This window comes from Pristiophorus japonicus, chromosome 5 (genome assembly GCF_044704955.1).
Source record: "Pristiophorus japonicus isolate sPriJap1 chromosome 5, sPriJap1.hap1, whole genome shotgun sequence".
NCBI lineage: Eukaryota > Metazoa > Chordata > Chondrichthyes > Pristiophoridae > Pristiophorus > Pristiophorus japonicus.
The window spans coordinates 41,954,188-41,968,575 of NC_091981.1; the positions used below are offsets into that span (position 1 = coordinate 41,954,188).

The window sequence follows — 14,388 nt, forward strand, 5'->3', positions numbered from 1 at the left end:
CCTTTTTTGTGCCCCCATTAGCGCCTCCGGGAGGCACTAATGGGGTGCAATGGCCTTTTTGCCCGGGGGTGGCTGGTGGTAGCACCTCGTGTGAAATTGCCCCGGAGGTGTTTGGGGCAATGTGCTGGTAGCACCGCGCCCCATGATTAGTGCCTGGGCTGGCATGCCACAGGTGATGATATCATCGCCGTGTGTGCCGACCCCTTTGCGCCCTGCGGGGGAAATTGCCCTGTGGGCCGCGGGGCCCAAAGCTGGCGGGCATTCGCCGCTGGGGCATCCTTTAAAGGGGAGGCCGTGTGTGCCCCAGGCCGCCATTTTATTTTGTCAGCCGACTCTTTGGTCGGCCCGACAATGATGGCCCTCGCCTCAACTGGGTTGCCACCATGCAGCCCGGCACTACCTTTAGGGGAAGGGCATTGTAGTATGTCGGCGCAGGCCTCTTCAGCATGGCGTTGGACTCAGTGCTGCACTGCCGCCCCGAGAGCACTCCTCCAATGAGGTGGAGCGCCTGAGACAACACTCTACCTTGTCTCAGGGGCGCAAAGCCCAATTCCACGCCGGTTGCGGGACGTCTGGGCCGGGCAATAAATGTTCCGGCCCCAGAAGGTTACATCCCCCAATCGGGGCGCGGGGGCAATTTTGGCCCCCTGGTCTCCATATTATTAAACAGTTATAAAGGCACTTGAGAAAATGCAAAAAAGATTTACAAGGATGATATCAGAACTGATAGGGTACAACTAACTGTCAGGAAAGACTGAATTGGCTGGGCTCTTTTCTCTGGAGAGGTGGCCTGATAGAGGTCTTTGAAATTATGAAGGGGTTCGACAGGGTAGACATAGAGAGGATGTTTCCACTTGTGAGGAGTCCAAAACTGGGAGTTATTAATTAATGATAGTCACTACTAAATCCAATAAGGAATTCAGGAGAAATTTCTTTACTCAGAGTGTGGCGAGAATTCATTACCCCTGTTTCTGTGTTATAAAATTCTATGTAATACATAATTCACCTCAACCGCTCCATGTGTCAGTGAGTTCCACATTCTCACCATTCTCCGGATAAAGAAGTTCCTCCTGACTTCCTTATTGGATTTATTCGTAACTATCTTATATTCATGGCCCCTAGTTTTGATCTCCCCACAAGTAGAACCACCTTCTCTATGTCTACTCTATCAAACCCCTTCATAATTGTAAAGACCTCTATCAGATCACTCCTCTCTAGAGAAAAGAGCAGCAGTTTGTTCAGCCTTCCCTGATAGTTTTGCCCTTTCAATTCTGGTAGTAGCCTTGTAAATCTTCTTTGTGCCTTCTCCAATATCCTTTCTCGGAATCAGTAATGGCATCACTCTTGATGATGAATGTGTCCACACGCCAAGTTGAATTACCTGCTAGGCTTCCGGGCCTCTGTAGGGTAGAGCGTTCATACAGCTCCTGCGGGTGCTTGCCGTACGGATCAGACGTGTGGCCGAGGCGTTTGGTGGGCGAAAGCGTGGCATAGCTGGGCTGGGCCGAGCTGGCCTGGAGAGCGGGCGAGGTCGCGGTGTTGGTCGGGGGCGAGGGGGAGAGGGTGGCCGAGGACACCACGATGTTGACCGGCGAGCTGGTGCTGTAGGACTTGGAGAGACGGCTGGGCGAGGCCGTCTGCTTGGGGGAGGCAAGCCGCTGGGCGCTGTAGACCCCGCTCTCCGCGGCCGAGCCCGCCCGCTGGAGCTTGGGCGGCGAGCCCGTCCGCTGGAGGGACATGGGTGAGCTCACTCTCTGAGCGGGCAGTGTGGCGCTGACGTAGTAGACCGAAGACGGATGCTGAGGGTCGGGCAAGCGGAATGCACTCCCATGGCTCGGCACGAAGGGCTCCCTTGACTGCGACGCAGAGTGGGACGGGGAGCACTCAGATCCCGAAGTACGACTGCTGTCACCAACCCGGTTAACCTGCAAGGAGGGTGGGGGGAGGAAGGGACAATACAAATAAAATTAATTTTAATTGAAGGCAAATTGCGTCAAAGTTCCACCAACAACAACAACTTGTATTTACATATCACCTTTAACATAGTAAAATGACCCAAAGCACATCATAGGAACGTAATCAAACAGAAATTTGACACCAAGTCTCGTGAGGAGATATTATATAAGAGGTAGGTTTTAAGGAGTGCATTAAAGGATGAGAGAGGCAGAAAGGTTTAGGGGTGGGGCGGAATTCCAGAACTTAGGGCTTAAGACAGCTGAAAACACGACCACCAACAGTGGAGTGATGAAAATCAGGCATGCACAAGAGGTCAGAATTTGAGGAGTGCAGAGTTCTCAAAGGGTTGTAGGGCTAGAGGAGGTTACAAAAAAAGGGAAGGACAAGGCCATGGAGGGATTTGGACACAAGGATGAGAATTCTAAATTTGAGGCATTGCCGGACCAGAATCCAATGTAGGTCAGTGAGACAGAATGGAACTTAATGCCCGTTAGGCTACAGGCAGCAGAGTTTTGGATGAGCTGAAATTTATGGAGGACCTTTAAATGTAATTAAATGTCCCATGGCGCTTCATAATAAAGAGCAATCAGACAAAAACTGCCACATAAAGAGGTATTAGGATAGGTGACCAAGCACTTGACAGAGAGGTTTATGGAGGAAGTTCTTGCAATGTATGTATGCCTGAGTTCATCTGCCACCAGGCGGAGCAACCGTCGGAGGTCATTGGGCCACAGGCACACACGCGCAGCCTTGGTATATAAAGAAAGCCTCCATGGTTAATCGTCTCTTTGAGAGCTAATAAAGTAGAGTCAGGTCGCACCTGATTGAGTTCACGGTACTAAGCCTATTGAGTTACTGCATACACAACAGTTCTAGAGCTTAGTTGGGTGGTAGTGTGAGCTGCAAGGAGGATGCTATGAGGCTGCAGAGTGACTTGGATAGGTTAGGTGAGTGGGCAAATGCATGGCAGATGAAGTATAATGTGGATAAATGTGAGGTTACCCCCTTTGTGGTAAAAACAGAGACAGACTAATATCTGATTGGTGATAGATTAGGAAAAGGGGAGGTGCAACGAGACCTGGGTGTCATGGTACATCAGTCATTGAAGGTTGGCATGCAGGTACAGCAGGCAGTTAAGAAAGCAAATGGCATGTTGGCTTTCATAGCGATTTGAGTACAGGGGCAGGGAGGTATTACTACAGTTGTACAGGGCCTTGGTGAGGCCACACCTCGAGTATTGTGTACAGTTTTGGTCTCCTAACTTGAGGAAGGACATTCTTGCTGTTGAGGGAGTGCAGCGAAGGTTCACCAGACTGATTCCCGGGATGGCGGGACTGACATATCAAGAAAGACTGGATCAACTGGGCTTGTATTCACTGGAGTTCAGAAGAATGAGAGGGGATCTCATAGAAACGTTTAAAATTCTGACGGGTTTAGACAGGTTAGATGCAGGAAGAATATTCCCAATGTTGGGGAAGTCCAGAATCAGGGGTCACAGTCTAAGGATAAGGGGTAAGTCATTTAGGACCGAGATGAGGAGAAACTTCTTCACCCAGAGAGTGGTGAACCTGTGGAATTCTCTACCACAGAAAGTTGTTGAGGCCAATTCACTAAATATATTCAAAAAGGAGTTAGATGTAGTCCTTACTACTCGGGGGATCAAGGAGTATGGTGAGAAAGCAGGAATGGGATACTGAAGTTGCATGTTCAGCCATGAACTCATTGAATGGTGGTGCAGGCTCGAAGGGCCAAATGGCCTACTCCTGCACCTATTTTCTATGTTTCTATGTTAGGGCCTAGACAGGGGAAAGAACGGCCGCCAATGGTGGGGCAAAGTAACGCAGAGTTCTCGGAGAGTAATAGAGCCAGAGGAGGTAAATTCCTGGCAAAGAGAAATTGTGTTAACATTTCTGTATGGGCAAAGCGAGAGCGCTCCTTCGACCCCTTCTGCTGTCTGTGGGAGAGTTATCCAGTTTCCAACCACAATGCTACGTGCGCAAACTTTTTTTTACTTGGTGTACTAGAAATTTCAAGCACATTCTGGGCCCTGTGTTGTGGAGTCTCCCCTTGGGGTCAGTAGAAAAATAGAATACATGTTCTCAGTGTATGCTGATATATATCAGCTAATCCCATGACAAAACCAACCCTCCAGAGTTATCCTGGCATCTCCAGGAATTAAAGATTGATCTCCTGGACTCTGTTGTGAGCGACCAGGGAGAAAAATCATAGGCATTGAAAAAAGTGTCTTTTTCATTTTCTTTGTTTTTGTTTATTAATTCTAAAAATATTGTAGCTGAGTTAAAAAACATGCGATTTGACTGGATCGGGCAGTTGGAGGTGGGAGGTCATCTGATGAAACCTCTAGGAATATGTCCAACCGGAGGCAGCAACCCTACATCCTTTATAGCTGCTAATCGAAGAACATTAAAACCCTTTACTGCACCGGGCACACATAGCAGTAAGTGCAACTGCCTCAGTTGCCTACCATGGCTCAGTGGTAGCACTTTCGCCTTAGTCAGAAGATCATGGGTTCAAATCCCACTGCAGAGACTTGAGCACATAATCCAGGCTGACCTCCAGTGCAGGACTGAGGGAGATCTGTACTGTCGGAGGTGTTGCCTTTTGGATGAGAATGAAGCCCGGTCTGCCCTCGCAGGTGGACATTAAAGATCCCATGCTATTATTTCGAAGCAGAGCATGGGAGGTCTCCCTGGTGTCCTGGCCAATATTTATTCCTCAACAAACATCACTAAAAAAAAACAGATTATCTGTCATTTATCTAATTGCTGTGTGTGAGACCTTGTGTGCAAATTGGCTGCCATGTTTCCTACATTACAACAGTAACTGCACTTCCAATGTACTAAATTGTTATAAGGTGCTTTGGGATGTCCTGAGGTCATGAAAGGTGCTATATAAATGTAAGTTCTTTCTTTCCCCTACGTTTTCTTTTGAAGTACACATTATTCTTAAAGGATTATATGATGTACCTGACTATAGTTATGAATGCCGACTCCTGCTCCAATCTGACCACTGGAGGTCCTCCCAGAGAGCTGCGATGTAGTCGAGTCGCCTCGGGAGAGGGTCTGGTTGCTATGGTAACTGCCCGAGTACTGGTAGGACCCTTCTGGGTTGGTATTGATCTGTGAGGCACTCTGGGAAAGAAGACTGGGCCCTGCACAAAGTGTTATTTGAGAGCAGTCAGAGGACTTGTCAGCGTTGCAGAAAAAATATTAATGACTTAATAAGGCTTTTGCCAATCCAATATAATTTGAGGCTCGCGACCTTCAAGAATGTGACTCCAGCACTCACCTGAGCGAGTGAGACTGATAGTTCGCAACACCGTTTAACTAACTGAACAGTAATAAGATAGATATTAAATTAAATGAGTCTCACTTTCAGTTGAAGAATATTCGTGATGGTCCAGTATTCCCGACTCTTGTAGGGATCTCAGGCAGGAGTCCACCAGTTCCAAGCCGCTGGCGATTTCATCATCTGCACCTTTCTGTGCGTCTGAGATACACATGTACATGGTTCAAAAAAAAAGAGAGAGAACGGTGGAATGATTAAAATCCCCTTGGCCTAATCGAGGAGCAAGACCGACGCTCTGAGGCGATAAGGAAGCCGAGAGAATTCCTCTTCAAATCGTCTCCTAGAAATTAACGCGACACTTATCCCCCCGATCACGATCTAAACATAAATAGCACTCTGGTGCAACATCAATTGGCATTGATGTCCCAGTAGCGCCAGTGTTTCATGTGCCAGCGAAAGGAATCCTCTGTCGAACTGTAAGAATGCCAATGGAAGAGGCCCAGTACAAGAGGCTGCAGCCTCCTGCCTCCCTTCCACTGCACGCAAACAATCTCCTTTAGCACTAAGCTAACCTTGGATAGCCAATCTGCACTTAAGTATCAAGGAATGCCAACCAACATTTCTCTGCTTGCAATCATCCTCCGTTAAGGGGGAGGGAGCCATGCAGACTTTCAGAATTTAACCCTCTCAGGGAAAGAATGAAAAAAAATAGATTTTTTACCTTGTATGTGCCAGCGAAAGGAATCCTCTGTCGAACTGTAAGAATAAAAGTAAAAAAATACATAAATCATTGCGGAGCGATAAAGCTAATTCCTTTAATTGTCCTGAAATGCCGATGTCCCGGGTCCGTAGGAACTTCGTACGGATCCGGAAGGCATCGGAAAAGCCGGGTTTCAGCACGCAATGCGCATGCGCTGAAAACCGTTTTTTCTAATCTGTCAAGTTTCTGGCTTGACAGATCTCGTGCATATCGGGAGCGAGGACACTTGCAGGGCAAGATTTCAAATATTTACGAATATCTTGCCCTGCAAATGTCCTTTAAAATCTCGCGCCTGAAAAAGCAAGCGTATAGCCTACTTTTACAGGCGCAAGTGTTTAAAAATACATAAACGCATTAAAATTAAATGAAATATGAAAACATACTTTATTGTTAAAACCCTCCCCACTACAGTAAGTTTATTTTAAGGCATCTTTAAAAAAAGTCAGGAAAATATTATTTTTTATAAGAACTTTAATTTAAATGATTCTTAAATATGTCGTGTATTTTTCTATTTTTTATGGATTTTTTTATGTGTTTGGGGGGTGGGGGGGTTTCTCATTCATAATAATAGGAACTCCAACTTACGGAGTTCCCATGATGAATGAGAAAATACTGGACCTTGATTGGCTGCCCGGAGCCATGTGACTATGGCTCCAGCCCTGCGCACATCCTGACCTGCACGCGGTCCGATGCATAGGAGTGAAGGCCTCAGGCTTGGAAGTTCGAGTGGGCGCAGCAGCAACAGGTAAGTGTGCAGTTTTTTACCTTTTTTCTTTAGTTTGTCCACGGGAAGACCTCCATCGCAATTTCAGGCCCATTATAAATAGCACGGAGATCTCATGGATATAGCACAACAACAACAATTTGCATTTGAATGGCGCCGTTAACACAGTAAAACATCCCAAAGCACTTCACAGGAGTGTGATCAGACACCAATCCATATAAAAAGATAGTGAGACATGTGACATGTGACAGCTTGGTCAGAGGTAAGTTTTAAGGAGTGTTTTACATAAAATTACATAGAATATACAGCACAGAAACAAACCATTTGGTCCAACTAGTCTGTCCTCCACACGCGCCTCCTCTCATTCCATCTGCCCCATCTCAGCCTTTTAGCATACCTTTCTATTCCCTTTTCTCTCATATACTTGTCCAGTTTCTTTTTGAAAGCATCTAAGCTATTTGCCTCAACCACTTCCTGCAGCAGCAAGTTCCATATTCTAATCTGAGTAAAGAAATGTCACCTTATTTCCCTATTGGATTTATTAAGATTGACGTGAGATTCCAGTCGACAGAATACTTCATCGACGAGACCAAAGTTCTTTATTTTATTTGACCTTTTATTTAGGCTCAGTTGGTAGCACTCTCGCCTCTGAGTCAGGAGGTCGTGGGTTCAAGCCCCACTCCAGAGACTTGAGCACATAATCCAAACTGACTTTCCCAGTGCAGTACTGAGGGAGGTGTCGTTTTCAGATCTGAGGCCCCATCCACCCTCTCAGATGGACGTAAAATTCCTGTGGCACTTGCTTGAAGAAGAGCAAGTAAGTTCCTTGGTTGGTCATATTCCTGGAGGTTTCATCACATGACCGCCTGCCGCCAACCACAGGCTTTTTTCCCCCGATCAGCAATATTTTTTATAACTAATAAATGAAAAGTTCAAAAAAAAATGTAAAAATATAATTTCATTTAAAAACATTTCAACAAAATTCAATCAGGTCTGTGTCATGAGCCTTCACACACTACGACACTGCTCACAGATCCTGCAGCTGCTGGAATCGAGCTTCCCACTCCAAGCCAGTACCCTTACAGCAATTTAAATCTAGACCGTCTTCAGCATTTGTGAATTACAAGGAGGTAAAATTTGTCTTCAATGGAATGAAAACCAGGCAGATTCTATAGCGGGCAAGTGATCCGTTCCATCAGTTTACCACATCTCGCCCCCCCCCCCACCCGACTGTGACACTCATGAAACCAACTTAACAGTGCATCTTTGCCAGTGCATGCCTCCATATTTCCTTGTCATGAACTTGATGTATATATATTGTACAATGTTGGAAATTTTCTTACCGGCTTTCTTGGACATACAATGTGTAACTCTATCCTTTCGAGATCAATCAAATGATCTATTTTAGAGACCTTGGCAATCCTATGAACATTCCTCCATTTTGTGCTTTCATCTCATCAGTCTGTGTTGAATTTGAAGCCCTGTGCTTGCCCAAGGTGTTAAATATGTTATATTGTATTTAGCCTGTACAGCCACCAGAGGGCTCATCCCCTGGAGTCCCAAGGGATTCCATAATCCCTTGGGAGCACAGTTATTTAAGGAGGCCTCACAGGTTGGAGAGGCACTCTGGAGACCTGCAATAAAAGACGAAGGTCACACTTTACTTTTAGCTCACAGTGTTCAGTCTGACTCTTTCTCCATACATAACAACTGGCGACGAGATACAGATAGCGAACCCAAAGATGGGGGCATCCTGGAGAAATTCTCAGAGGGAGATGATTGGGAAATTTTTGTGGAGCGACTCGACCAATATTTTGTAGCCAACGAGCTAGATGGGGAAGAGAACACTGCCAAATGAAGGGCGATCCTCCTCACTCTCTGTGGGGCACCAACCTATGGCCTCATGAAGAATCTGCTCACTCCAGTGAAACCCACGGAGAAATCATACAACGATTTGTGCACACTGGTCCGAGAGCATTTGAACCTGAAGGAAAGTGTTCTGTTGGCGAGGTACCGTGTGTTAGAACAGTATGTTACAGAACCTACAAGGGAGCAAGCTATCTTAGATCTGGTCCTGTGTAATGAGACAGGAATAATAAACGATCTCCGAGTAAAAGATCCTCTCGGAATGAGTGATCACAGTATGGTTGAATTTGTAATACAGATTGAAGGTGAGGAAGTAGTGTCTCAAACGAGCGTACTATGCTTAAACAAAGGGGACTACAGTGGGATGAGGGCAAAGTTGGCGAAAGTAGACTGGGAACACAGACTAAACGGTGGCACAATTGAGGAACAGTGGAGTACTTTTAAGGAGCCCTTTCATAGTGCTCAACAAAAATATATTCCAGTGAAAAAGAAGGGCAGTAAGAGAAGGGATAACCAGCCATGGATAACCAAGGAAATAAAGGAGAATATCAAATTAAAAACCAATGCGTATAAGGTGGCCAAGGTTAGTGGGAAACTAGAAGATTGGGAAAATTTTAAACGACAGCAAAGAATGACTAAGAAAGCAATAAAGAAGGTGAAGATAGATTACGAATGTAAACTTGCGCAAAACATAAAAACAGATAGGAAAAGCTTTCACAGATATATAAAACGGAAAAGAGTGACTAAAGTAAATGTTGGTCCCTTAGAAGATGAGAAAGAGGATTTAATAATGGGAAATGTGGAAATGGCTGAGACCTTAAACAATTATTTTGCTTCGGTCTTCACAGTGGAAGACACAAAAACCATGCCAAAAATTACTGGTCACAGGAATGTGGGAAGGGAGGACCTTGAGACAATCACAATCACTAGGGGGATAGTGCTGGACAGGCTAATGGGACTCAAGGTAGACAAGTCACCTGGTCCTGATGAAATGCATCCCAGGGTATTAAAAGAGATGGCGGAAGTTATAGCAGATGCATTCGTTATAATCTACCAAAATTCTCTGGACTCTGGGGAGGTGCCATCGGATTGGAAAGCAGCTAATGTAACGTCTCTGTTGAAAAAAGGGGGCAGACAAAAGGCAGGTAACTATAGGCCGGTTAGTTTAACATCTGTAGTGGGGAAAATGCTTGAAGCTATTATTAAAGAAGAAATAGCGGGACATCTAGATAGGAATAGTGCAATCAAGCAGATGCACCATGGATTCATGAAGGGGAAATCATGTGAAACTAATTTACTGGAATTCTTTGAGGATATAACGAGCATGGTAGATAGAGGTGTACCGATGGATGTGGTGTATTTAGATTTCCAAAAGGCATTCGATAAGGTGCCACACAAAAGGTTACTGCAGAAGATAAAGGTACACGGAGTCAGAGAAAATGTATTAGCATGGATCGAGAATTGGCTAGCTAACAGAAAGCGGAGAGTCGGGATAAATGGGTCCTTTACGGGTTGGAAATCGGTGGTTAGTGGTGTGCCACAGGGATCGGTGCTGGGACCACAACTGTTTACAATATACATAGATGACCTGGAAGAGGGGACAGAGTGTAGTGTAACAAAATTTGCAGATGACACAAAGATTAGTGGGAAAGCGGGTTGTGTAGAGGACACAGAGAGGCTGCAAAGTGATTTAGATAGGTTAAGCGAATGGGCTAAGGTTTGGCAGATGGAATACAATGTCGGAAAATGTGAGGTCATCCACCTTGGGAAAAAAAACAGTAAAAGGGAATATTATTTGAATGGGGAGAAATTACAACATGCTGAGGTGCAGAGGGACCTGGGGGTCCTTGTGCATGTATCCCAAAATGTTAGTTTGCAGGTGCAGCAGGTAATCAGGAAGGTGAATGGAATGTTGGCCTTCATTGCGAGAGGGATGGAGTACAAAAGCAGGGAGGTCCTGCTGCAACTGTACAGGGTATTGGTGAGGCCACACCTGGAGTACTGCATGCAGTTTTGGTCACCTTACTTAAGTAAGGATATACTAGCTTTGGAAGGGGTACAGAGACGATTCACTAGGCTGATTCCGGAGATGAGGGGGTTACCTTATGATGATAGATTGAGTAGACTGGGTCTTTACTCGTTGGAGTTCAGAAGGATGAGGGGTGATCTTATAGAAACATTTAAAATAATGAAGGGGATAGACAGGATAGAGGCAGAGAGGTTGTTTCCACTGGTCGGGGAGACTAGAACTAGGGGGCACAGCCTCAAAATACGGGGGAGCCAATTTAAAACTGAGTTGAGAAGGAATTTCTTCTCCCAGAGGGTTGTGAATCTGTGGAATTCTCTGCCCAAGGAAGCAGTTGAGGCTAGCTCATTGAATATATTCAAATCACAGATAGATAGATTTTTAACCAATAAGGGAATTAAGGGTTATGGGGAGCGGGCGGGTAAGTGGAGCTGAGTCCATGGCCAGATCAGCCGTGATCTTGTTGGGTGGCGGAGCAGGCTCGAGGGGCTAGATGGCCTACTCCTGTTCCTAATTCTTAAGTTCTTATGTTCTTATTAATGCTGGGGAAGTTCAGAACCAGGGGTCACAGTTTAAATATAACGGGTAAGCCATTTAGGACCGAGATGAGGAGAAACGTCTTCACCCAGAGAGTGGTGAACCTGTGGAATTCTCCACCACAGAAAGTGGTCACACATAGCTGCAGCTGCACGTCCGCAGATGTCTCAGAGTCCACCATCAAGGGTGATGAATGCAAGGCCATTAACACCTTGTTGGCGCTGCTGGGGTGATCATCGTTTCCATTCATGCCGATTCAAAGGGTACATTTGCAAGGGCTGTGGAATAACGGGACACCTCCAACGAGTGTGCAGGTGAGCTGCAAATCCTGTTAAACCTGCAAACCACCATGTTGCAGAGGAGGACAGATCCATGGAGGATCACGACGAACCAGAGCCTCAGACCGAGGAGGCAGGGGTACATGGTGTGCACATATTCACCACGAATTGTCTCTCGATTATGCTGAATGTTGAACTAAATGGACTCCTGGTGTCAATGGAGCTGGACACAGGCGCGAGCCAGTCCATCATGGGCAAAAAAACTTTTGAAAGATTGTGGTGCAACAAGGCCTCAAGGCCAGTCTTAACTCCAGGTCACACGAAACTAAGAACTTGCACGAAAGAACTGATTCCTGTAATCGGCAGTGCTACCGTAAAGGTCTCCTACGACGGAGCGGTGCAGGAGCTGGCTGGGAAAGATACGCTGGAACTGGGACGACATCCAAGCGCTATCGCCCGCTGACGACACTTCATGTGCCCAGGTCTTAAACAAATTTCCTTCGCTGTTCGAACCAGGCATCGGGAAATTCCAAGGAGCAAAAGTGCAGATCCACCTAATTCCGGGGGCACGACCCATCCATCACAAGGCGAGAGCAGTACCGTACATGATCAGAGAAAGGGTAGAGATTGAGCTAGACCGGCTGCAAAGAGAGGGCATCATTTCACCAATCGAGTTCAATGAGTGGGCCAGTCCAATCGTTCCTGTCCTCAAGGGAGACGACACCGTCAGAATCTGTGGCGATTACAAAGTAACTATCAATCGTTTCTCCCTGCAGGACCAATACCCACTTCCAAAGGCCGACGACCTCTTTGCAACGCTGGCAGGAGGAAAGACGTTCATGAAGCTGGATTTGACTTCAGCCTACATGACGCAGGAAGTGGAGGGATCATCGAAGGCGCTCACCTGCATCAACACTCATAAAGATCTTTTTGTTTATAACAGATGCCCGTTTGGAATCTGATCAGTGGCGGCGATATTCCAGAGAAACATGGAAAGCTTACTGAAGTTGGTCCCGCACACCGTGGTCTTCCAGGACGACATCTTGGTCACAGGTCAGAACACAGTCGAGCATCGCAGCACCTGGAGGAGGTTCTTAGTCGACTCAACCGCGTGGGGCTCAGGTTAAAACGCTCGAAGTGCATTTTCCTGGCGCCTGAAATGGAATTCTTTGGAAGGAGGATTGTGGCGGATGGCATCAGGCCCAACGACGTGAAGACGGAGGCAATCGCGAACGCACCGAGGCCACAGAACGTGACGGAGCTGCGGTCATTTCTGGGATTCCTGAACTACTTTGTTAACTTCTTACCGGGTCTAAGTACACTGTTAGAACCACTGCATGTTTTACTACGAAAAGGGGATGAATGGGTTTGGGGCAAAAGCCAAGAAAATGCCTTTGTAAAACCGCAAAAATTGTTATGCTCAAACAAATTGCTTGTGTTGTATGATCCATGTAAGCGTTTGGTACTAGCATATGATGCGTCGTCATATGGCGTCAGGTGTGTGTTGCAACAAGCTAATGATTCTGGAAACTGCATCTGGTTGCTTATGCATCCAGGATTCTGTCTAAGGCTGAGAGAGCCTACAGCATGATTGAGAAAGAAGCGTTAGCGAGTGTCTATGGGGTAAATAAAATGCATCAATACCTGTTTGGGCCAAAATTCAAATTGGAAACTGACCATAAGCCACTTATATCCCTGTTTTCCGAGAGTAAAGGGATAAATGCCAACGCATCGGCCCACATCCAGAGATGGGCGCTCACGTTTCCGCATACAACTATGCCATCCGCCACAGGCCAGACACAGAAAACTGCGCCGATGCTCTCAGTAGGCTGTCATTGCCCACCACAGAGGTGGAAATGGAGAGGCCCGCAGATCTTGCCATGGTTATGGAAGCATTTGAGAGTGAGCAATCACCCGTCCCTGCCCGGCAGATCAAAACCTGGACAAGCCAGGATCCCTTATTATGGCTAGTCAAAAGCTGTCTGCTTCACGGGAGCTGGTCGAATGTCCCAGTGGAAATGCAGGAAGAGATTAAGCCATTCCAGTGGTGCAAAGATGAAATGTCTATACAAGCAGACTGCCTTCTGTGGGGCAATCGAGTAGTGGTCCCCAAGAAGGACAGAGATACCTTCATCAAGGACCTCCACAGTACCCATCCAGGCATCGTAATGATGAAAACGATAGCCAGATCCCACGTGTGGTGGCCTGGTATCCTGCGTTCACAGATATAATACATGCTCGCAGTTAAGCAATGTACCCAGGGAAGTGCCGTTAAGTTTATGCTCTTGGCCCTCCAAACAGTGGTCTAGGGTACACGTTGACTATGCAAGCCCGTTCTTGGGTAAAATGTTCCTTGTGGTTGTAGACGCGTACTCCAAGTGGATTGAATGTGAGATAATGTCGGCTAGCACGTCCGCTGCCACGACCGAAAACCTGCGGGCCATGTTGGCCACTCACAGCTTACCCGATGTCCTGGTGAGCGACAACGGGCCAAGACTGGGAACTCAAAATTCAGGGGTATGCAGTATTCAGGAAGGATAGACAGGAACGAAAAGGAAGTGGAGTTGCGTTGCTGGTTAAAGAGGAAATTAACACAATAGTAATGAAGGACATGGATGATGTAGAATCTGTATGGGTGGAGCTGCAGAATACCAAGGGGCAGAAAAAGCTCATGGGAGTTGTGTACAGACCACCAAACAGGAGTAGTGAGGTTGGGAACAGCATCGAACAAGAAATTAGGGAGGCGTGCAATAAAGGTACAGCAGTTATCATGGGCGACTTTAATCTACATATAGATTGTGCTAACCAAACTGGTAGCAATACGGTGGAGGGGGATTTCCTGGAGTGTATTAGGGATGGTTTTCTAGACTAATATGTCAAGGAACCAACCAGAGGGCTGGCCATCCAAAACTGGGTGATGTGTAATGAGAAA

General features: G+C 46.4%; 1 protein-coding gene across 3 annotated transcripts in view; it reads right to left on the reverse strand.

The window, feature by feature from the left end:
- The window catches only part of LOC139264313 (catenin delta-2-like), a 1,401,072-nt gene that overhangs the window by 395,974 nt on the left and 990,710 nt on the right, over window positions 1-14,388 (reverse strand). For all 3 annotated transcript variants that reach the window (XM_070880575.1, XM_070880576.1, XM_070880577.1), the window contains 4 exons: window positions 5,987-6,021; window positions 5,350-5,466; window positions 4,944-5,128; window positions 1,382-1,925 (listed from right to left, as the gene is read on the reverse strand). In XM_070880575.1, coding sequence (XP_070736676.1) covers window positions 1,382-1,925; window positions 4,944-5,128; window positions 5,350-5,466; window positions 5,987-6,021 — 881 coding nt within the window. The remainder of the gene's footprint in view (window positions 1-1,381; window positions 1,926-4,943; window positions 5,129-5,349; window positions 5,467-5,986; window positions 6,022-14,388) is intronic.